This window comes from Simochromis diagramma, unplaced genomic scaffold (assembly GCF_900408965.1).
Source record: "Simochromis diagramma unplaced genomic scaffold, fSimDia1.1 OVJJ01000612.1, whole genome shotgun sequence".
NCBI classification, from domain to species: domain Eukaryota; kingdom Metazoa; phylum Chordata; class Actinopteri; order Cichliformes; family Cichlidae; genus Simochromis; species Simochromis diagramma.
Genome location: NW_024387419.1, coordinates 480980 through 489555, shown reverse-complemented (window position 1 = coordinate 489555; position 8576 = coordinate 480980). Strand labels below are relative to the sequence as shown.

The window sequence follows — 8576 nt, the reverse complement described above, 5'->3', positions numbered from 1 at the left end:
AGCCTCAACGCTCGCGGCCCGGTACCAAACGACTCATGGACCGGTACCAGTCCGAGGCCCGGGGGTTGGGGACCGCTGGTTTACATCACTCAACACAAGCAGAACTGCATTACAAAATCAGAAGACACATCGTCCACATTCAGAAGCACATCTCTGTATAGTTACGGTTGCAGAACAGGCAAATGTTCAGCATTCAAACTACAGGTGAACAATAGTCAAAGGTCAATATCAGCTAAAGTATACACCTACACAGCATGTCAACAAACCGTGAAAAAAAAGCCACAAAAAAATAAATGAATGATTGCTGGTAAGGGTCTCTATATATGTCATGTTTAGGCTGTGTGCAGGCAGGAATTGGACCCAAACGCAAACTCACGGGAAACAGGACTGAACTCAAAATACAGCTTTATTGCTGACAGAAGGGCGATACAAAATAATAAGAAACTAAACTGAGAGATGCTAAAGGAACTGACTCACGAACTGACTCACGAACTGACTCACGAACTGACTCACGAACTGACTCACGAACTGACTCACGAACTGACTAACAAAGAGACACACAGAGGGGCACACAGTCATGAGGGAGAACACGACACAGAACTGAAGGAGATGCGGACATAAATACACAGAGGGTTAACGAGGGAAGTGGGAGCACACGGGAACACAGCTGACGCAGATAATCATAACGAGACAGGGCAGGAGTGAACACAACATGACGCATACTGACTAGAGACTGTCAAAGTAAAACAGGAAGTACACAGAGGTTCAGACAAGAGGAGAGAGAGCACGGGGAGAGCACAGACATAACAGGCTGGGGAAAACATGGAATAAAACACAAGGAGAGACGAGGGCTCACAGATACACAAAGGGGGACACAGGGGGTAATCAAATAAGGAACATCTTAACAGAACAACCTAGGAACCAAGGCATAAATAAAGAACAAAATACAAAACACACAAAAACTAAGAATGCTGGGCCAACATGGCCCAGAACCATGACAATATATTAGTATTTACAAAGGGTATGTTGTGACTTACCTTCAAAATGACAGTGGTCACTCGCTATAACGCGGTTCACCTTTCGCGGCTTCGCTGTTTCGCGGATTTTTTTGAGTGCAATTATGCATGACTTTTTTTTTTTTTAGAGCACATTGTGTCCTGCGTCCTGATCGGCTTGCCGATCTCCTCCGTGCCGTCTCTCCTGTACAGTACAGAATCGCTACATTGATCACTAGCAGTGTGACTCTGAAGTGCTGTACTTTTCTCCCCAACAAAAACAATGTCAACGAAACGATTTGCACCGTCAAAGGCACCTGCAGTAGCACCCAAAGAGGCAGAGGAAGATAATCATCACACAAAACATTGGACTTCTGATTCATTGATTTATTAATGATTCAGTGAGGTTGAATTCTCTCGCAGCTGCTCTAGTCCCATGTTCCGGACCTGAAAACAGGGTTTGATCTTTGGTTTAATTCTATAATACTGGACTTATTTTTCTAGGTTTGAGCTTTGAGAGTGTTTAAACAAGAGTGTGAAAATGTTCATGCCTGTCTGAGAAAAGTGTCTAAAATGTGTAATGAGGGGTTTTACAGCCTTAAAATATCTATTATAATTGTAAAAAATAAAGTTCGCTGCTTCGCGGATTTCACCTATCGCGGGTTATTTTTAGAACATAACACCTGCGATAAACGAGGGACCACTGTATACAGATACTGAGAAATATAAAATTTGAATCTTTTCTCTCTTTTTCTCTGAGGCGCGGGGGAAAAAATATCGACAAGTCGATGAACATCATCTACAGACGTTTCAAAGAGCTGGAAAGTAAATAAACAGCAGACAGAAATGACGCAGGTCGAATGTCTTTTACATGCATGCGCAGTACTGCAACCTAAGCGTTTTAGGTCCTTTCAGTGTGGATGAACAACTCTTTGAAAACGATTGAAAACAATAGTGTGGACGTGGAGTGTTTTTATACGTCCACACTATATATATAGTTTTCAAATTTATCCAGATTAGTGTAGATGTAGCCTATGAGGGAGAGAAGTAAATCAAAGAGGTGAGAGTGAGAAATGGTGGAAACGCACAGAAAGATTTGAGGACCATGACTGAGTGAAATCCAGAGCACAGCAGCAAAACAGATTTCAGGCCTAAGCAGGAGAGCAGAGTATGGAGAAAAATTTCAGTAAGGATGATGATTCATTCATGTTCAGAATTCAATTTGAGGTATTTGGTGCTTAGACTCTGAGGGCCATTCAAAGCAGAACAGAATCCCAGTGGTGATAGGGATTAGGGTAGGGCCCCTGGAGTCTAGATGCTGGTGGTGGAGATGGAGGCTTGAATGAAACCTGAGTAATGAAGGAGAGGCGGTGATGGGGAGGAGGTGGGTTGCACAAAGTTGTCTGCAAGGAAGAATGATAGATGCGCAGTGTGTACATAGAGTGAAGGCTGATTGACCTGTGAAGGCCAGCAGAAACATGATTGGACTAGACCAGTGATGTCACAATCAGCTTGACAGGGTGGGAAAGTGGAAGTGATGTAAAACTTAGATTAGCCACAAACACCTGGGAAGCAGACTGATGTATGACTACAGATTGCGAATAAGGGTCATTACAAATGCTTATGATATGATACACAAAGATACAATGCGTGCACTGATTTGTCTGCAACTTTATAAGTTTATGGTTTGTGAGAGTTTGTTCCTGTTGTCTGCAAGTGTATAAATTTCAAACAAAATAATACATGACAATCAAAGCTTCTTTAAAATGATACGTTTTAATAACGAAATATATTTGGATACCACAAATCCCTCAACACAACAAGATTTGAGAAAATTTTCATCAGATTGTATGTGTCTGACAACTTTAAAAAAAAAATCAGTTCACTTTCCAGAATTATTTAAAAGCATTTGATTTGTTAACAAAAAACTTAGCAACCACTTTCTTAGTCCTCAGTTTGTCCAACATGTAGTCAAAATTTAAAAATGATTAGAAATTAAGTAAACAAATTGGTTGAAAGAAATGATAGCAAATCACTATATTTAGGAAACTGGAAAGACAAAAACAACTTTTTTCTGTTTCATTTAGTTTCTATCTATTAATCATTTAATGTAGAAGAACGCATCATACTTTTGTTTTTTAACTGTTCATGTCTTTTAGAAAAAATGCACTTTTAAAGTTAGTCAGAGTTGTAAAATTTTATGAAACCTGAGTACTCGGGTAAAGTAATAGTATTTCAAGCTTGTATTTATGTACACGATATGAGTAAATGTGCTGAATTACATTCCACTTCCACCAAACAGATGGAGCAACACAACAAGAACACAGAGAGAGGTAAAGTGAGTGAAATGGGTCAGATTTTCAACATTGTTACGTGTAGTTGGAATGACAGTGGTGTTAAAACGGGTAGAGACAGTGGAGATAAAAGGGGTAGAGACAGTGGTGTTTAAAGGGGTAGAGACAGTGGTGTTTAAAGGGGTAGAGACAGTGGTGTTTAAAGGGGTAGAGACAGTGGAGATAAAAGGGGTAGAGACAGTGGTGTTTAAAGGGGTAGAGACAGTGGAGATAAAAGGGGTAGAGACAGTGGTGTTTAAAGGGGTAGAGACAGTGGTGTTTAAAGGGGTAGAGACAGTGGAGATAAAAGGGGTAGAGACAGTGGTGTTTAAAGGGGTAGAGACAGTGGTGTTTAAAGGGGTAGAGACAGTGGTGTTTAAAGGGGTAGAGACAGTGGTTTCTAAAGGGGTAGAGACAGTGGTGTTTAAAGGTGCAGGGATGGTTGTAGGTGGTGATGTTGAGCAGGTGAAGTTTGAGTCGCTGTCAGCTCCTGGGGAGGAGAAGGTAACAAAACCTGGTGGTGTCCCGGTGACGGTGTCACTGATCCATTTCTGGTATTGGGACACACGGGTGTAAATTGAAGGTCCCCTACAGTTACTATAACTAGTAATTCCAATCTGGATCCAAATCGATCCTGCCTTCATCATGAGTGGTTCCCCTTCATCTCCCTGTGAAAAGAAAAATTGTGAAGACAGGTCAATAACTTTCAGAAGAGGATCTGTCTCAGTAATATCTATCCTGCTGAAGCATTAGTCTGTGACCCAGTTATGTGGTGTATGGATGGACCGTTCAAAAGCATGTTTGTTAGCATTAGCCAATAACATGGCACACATTCAGTTTAGCACACCATTTGATGGTAAATGGTAAATGGCCTGTATTTGTATAGCGCTTTACTAGTCCCCTAGGGACCCCAATTCACACACACATTCACACACTGGTGGAGGCAAGCTACAGTTGTAGCCACAGCTGCCCTGGGGCAGACTGACAGAAGCGAGGCTGCCATATCGCACCATCGGCCCTTCTGGCCAACACCAGTAGGCGGTAGGTGAAGTGCCTTGCCCAAGGACACAACGACCGAGACTGTGCGAGCCGGGGCCCGAACCGGCAACCTTCCGATTACAAGGCGAACTCCCAACTGACAGTGGCTCAAGTGGAAAACTGAAAAAAAGTTCACGCCAGGAGTTAAATTGGCACTGAAGTTAACTTTCACTTAACTACATTGGCAATTTTGATCTGCGATATTAAAAAATATATATTTCTTATTATAAATAATGGAACTAGACATTATTAGTTTATACAGTGTTGATCCCTGACACAGAACCAAACCCCCATCCTCCCCCAAAGTATAACTAGAAGTAATCCATTACTTTACATGGACCCTTCCATCCAAGTTTGGGCCCAGTGCAGGTAACGTTCTCTGTAATCTTGGGAATCCAGTAGTTGTAGTCTCTCAAGTAACATCTGCACTCATTGTTTCCCAATATGGGTACATTAACTTCTTGCAGGATGTTGGGAAATGGATAATCTAATCAGAGAGAAAAAGGTACAAACTTTTTAACAAATCCATTGTCAGTATTGTTACATTAATAGATAAATAAGTATTTTGTAACTCACAATTATCATAACCAAAACCGGTGACCCAGCTGCTGGTCCCATTGTAGAAAGTGCTGTTTGTTGACGATAAGCATATCGGCTGAATGTAGTCTGTGAAAATCACAGGAGCCGACAGCTTCAGAAGACAAATGTCATTATTGTATGGCCAGTAGTAGTAGTAGTAGTCGTAGTAGTCGTAGTCGTAATTGGGACGTTGAGAATAGCAGACTATGTTTTCCACTTTCTGAGTCTGCTCATTTGGATTTGAACCTGACTGGTTGAAGCGTCCCAGATGAACCACAGTGTTGTAACTTGAACTTGACACAGACAGGAAAAAAAATTGTTATAGATGATAAATGGACTCTTCAGTTAAATGCAATTTTCTTTAAATCACAACAACAGTTTTCTAAAGATGTTTAATATATAAATAATCAGAAATGTCAGTTTTCATTCACCATGTTAGACTGTGATCTTGCTGTTACACCTGCCTCAGATCTGATCTCACAGAGACAAACTGCTTCTGCATATTGTTTGACTGATCTGATCACAGCACACTCTACATGCTCATGCTATAATAGCTCTCACCAGGGTCTCTTACTTGCTATAGCTACACCCTCAGCGTACACAGCCTTAGTATTACGTAGCAAAACACTTTAAAAACCTTTAGACTGTTTTCAGGAAAGAAGTTAAAAAGGAAAAGAAAATCTGGCTGTAAAGAAATGCCAAGCTAATTGTAAACAGTAAGCGTTTTGCACTACACTTCACAGTTACTAATACCTATCATCAAAATTGTACAACAACAAAAATGTAAACTTTCAAAAGGTTCAACAGTGACTCACGATGGTAAGCACTGAGCAGCTGTCAGGACCCACTGGTTGGTAATTAGTGAACCTCCACATTGATTATATCCATAAGGTCCATAAGTTACTACAATGGCATGCCAAGGCCAACTTCCTGGTGTTGCATCTTGACCTTCTATGATTCTGCTGTTTTTAACAGCTCTGCCACAGGCTGACAGAAGAAGAGAGATGACATTTAAACAGTGACTGCACTGATTAGCCACAACATTAAAACCACTCAGAGGTGACAGATAATGTTAATCATCTCTGACAGAATAGGTCTGATCTAAAGATACTAACTTATCTAGCTATATGCTGACTACATTTGAGCTTTGAAACGTCCTTACTCCCTACATCTTACAGTTGTTAATGTGAAATTAAACTGTGGTATATATAGATGGGTTATGGGTTTTGCCACTCCACCGCTTTAAATGAAAAGTTTACTGTACAGAACTCACTCATTGCTATAGAGAGATATTTTTAAAAATAAATGTGAGTCAACATATTTTCCTCATCCCTGAAACAAGTAGTGATAAAAGTCTGTATTTTCTCCAGTTTCTTGAAAATCTTGTAAAATTGTTTCATCTACTTACCAGGCTGCTGTGAATGACAACCTAAAAAACAAGAAGATAAATATATATATTTAAATATATTAAACAAAACAGATTGTTTGGTGATTATTTTTGTCTGTGAAAAGGGAAATACGTCAAACTAGTTTCACTAATTTCTTGCAACTGAAAAAAAGTTACAGATACAGCCAGATGGCCGCCTCATTTCCATAAGCACGCTGCATTACTGCGTTACTAACCGTGATTTTGTTTACGAGAGTGTCTCATGACAATGACGTAAGTGAGTGAGATGTTCGTGGCAACAGACATGTGCAATGGATAATATGGCTGTGTCCCAAAACCTAGGCCGCATCCTCCTGAGGCTGCATTTGTAGACTGATTACATCACAGCAACGTGACGAAGGGTGTCCCAATTCGTAGACTACTCTGAATGCGGCCGACAAATGCGTCCTCCTTTTCCCCAGATTTGAAGGATGGGTCGGGTGTATCCTTCGTGGCCCACTATATCCCAGCCAATTCCAGTTTCCAACAATAGCGGAAGCTACTTAGTTTTAATATTACTCTTATTACTCTTTCTGTGTCACAAAATAAACTTTTAACATATTTTCAGGCAAGAATGTAGCTGTGTAAACTTCAAATATCTGCTCGGTTTATCAAAACATTGCATATTTGCAAAAGTCCTCTGATGTTTTCGGAGATGTCTGTTACCCACCAAATTGATAACTAGTCGGGGGTTCAAGGGTCACAAGAGCCGGGGAGAGCAGCAGACTCCGGCTCATCGTTTTCAGACCCCCGCTACTCAGGTTAAACATGATATATAAGTCACTTAGATAACTTAAAAATGTTACTGTTTGGCTTTCTTCAGTGTTCTATTTGTTCCTGAGTAAATTGGTTGGGCTGAGATTATAGTTATTTGATTAGATTAGATTAAATCAAGCGTTATTAATCCCTCAGGTGGGTTCCTGGGGTTTTCACATAAATGAATAAACGTCAAACAGAAAACTGATTAAACAGAGATGAGAATCTACGGCAGTGTCCTGTTTTACTTTAGATAGCAACGAGCAGACGGCTGAGTTTATTAAAAATCCACTGAGACAGCCGTAACAGCGACAAACCCCCCTAAACTCTGAGCAAGTACCTAGCACACTGCCACAGGAATGTGAAATTCACAGAGAAACCCCCAGATCTCCCCACTGACATGACCGCTGCGGCACGCCTGCACCAGGGCAAACCTCCACTCCTGCTAAACACGTGAAAATAGATTTAGAGCAACAGGACATAGTGCTGCCGAGCCTTTGATTTTATTTATTTTCTGCTGTGTTTTACTTGCATCTGTTTGAAAGAGTGAGTGTAAACAAAAAAAAAAAGATTTTATTTCATATGCTGGAATACGCAGGAAGTAGGTTTAAATGATAGACAAATTTCTTCAAGTCCAAGACCGTTGCATGTAATCTAATTTTTGCTTGATGCAATGTGCATAAAGATTAAAATCAGTAATTAGTTATTATCAGTTATTAGTTACTGATTTTGTTTTTCAAATAACTTGACCAACAGTGCTCATTCCTGGCAGGACCATGACAGATACTTGGTGGATTCATGACCTATTGCTGGCTCTGCACTGACTGATTTGCACTGCAAGGTTTTTCTAATTCAAAAATAAAAATAGAATTTAAAAGCAAATTGATTGTTGGTTGGTCATGTCAGAGAAGAGATTATTTTAGATGTGATACAAAAATGCAAATCAGACAGAGAGCACCATGACAGCAACAACAATGTGCGTGCTTCAGCATATTGCTGTATTGAAATATACAAGAAATACATTAGCCTCTGCTATATAAATCTTTAGGCCTCACTGAAATGCGACTGTAGTGGAGGAGAGGGAAAGCTTTGGTAATACCCTTGTATCTACTGTAGATAAACAGGCAAAGGAAGCAGTAAAAAGCTGCTGTAGGGGTTAACCAGGAAGTTCTGGCACTGTGCTTAAAACTAATGATAATTCTCTGCATTTACACTTTCCAAATAATTTAAGAGTCATAGCAGTACCTTTGCAATTTATTTTAACACTCTGGTTCAAAAATTTTGTGCTGTGAGAGGGACACTCCAAATCCAATAACTGTCCAAAGTACCTGCCGTTTTATTGATTAGTTATTGAGGTGGAAAGACTCGCACGTGTGAGCATTCATTTACATTGTCAACCCGGTGGCTTAAGGAGTGTTCAGGTGTGCGATTGGGCATTAGTTGATCAAG

General features: G+C 40.3%; 1 protein-coding gene across 1 annotated transcript in view; it reads right to left on the bottom strand.

Moving 5' to 3' along the window:
- Nucleotides 1-2736: 2736 nt before the first annotated feature.
- LOC120721907 (serine protease 48-like) overlaps nucleotides 2737-8576 on the bottom strand; it is a 15481-nt gene continuing 9641 nt past the window's right edge. The window contains exons 2-6 of the mRNA XM_040012548.1: nucleotides 6354-6447; nucleotides 5761-5932; nucleotides 4943-5238; nucleotides 4696-4853; nucleotides 2737-3996 (exon numbers count right to left, since the gene is read on the bottom strand). Coding sequence (XP_039868482.1) covers nucleotides 3274-3996; nucleotides 4696-4853; nucleotides 4943-5238; nucleotides 5761-5932; nucleotides 6354-6447 — 1443 coding nt within the window. The 3' untranslated portion in view covers nucleotides 2737-3273. The remainder of the gene's footprint in view (nucleotides 3997-4695; nucleotides 4854-4942; nucleotides 5239-5760; nucleotides 5933-6353; nucleotides 6448-8576) is intronic.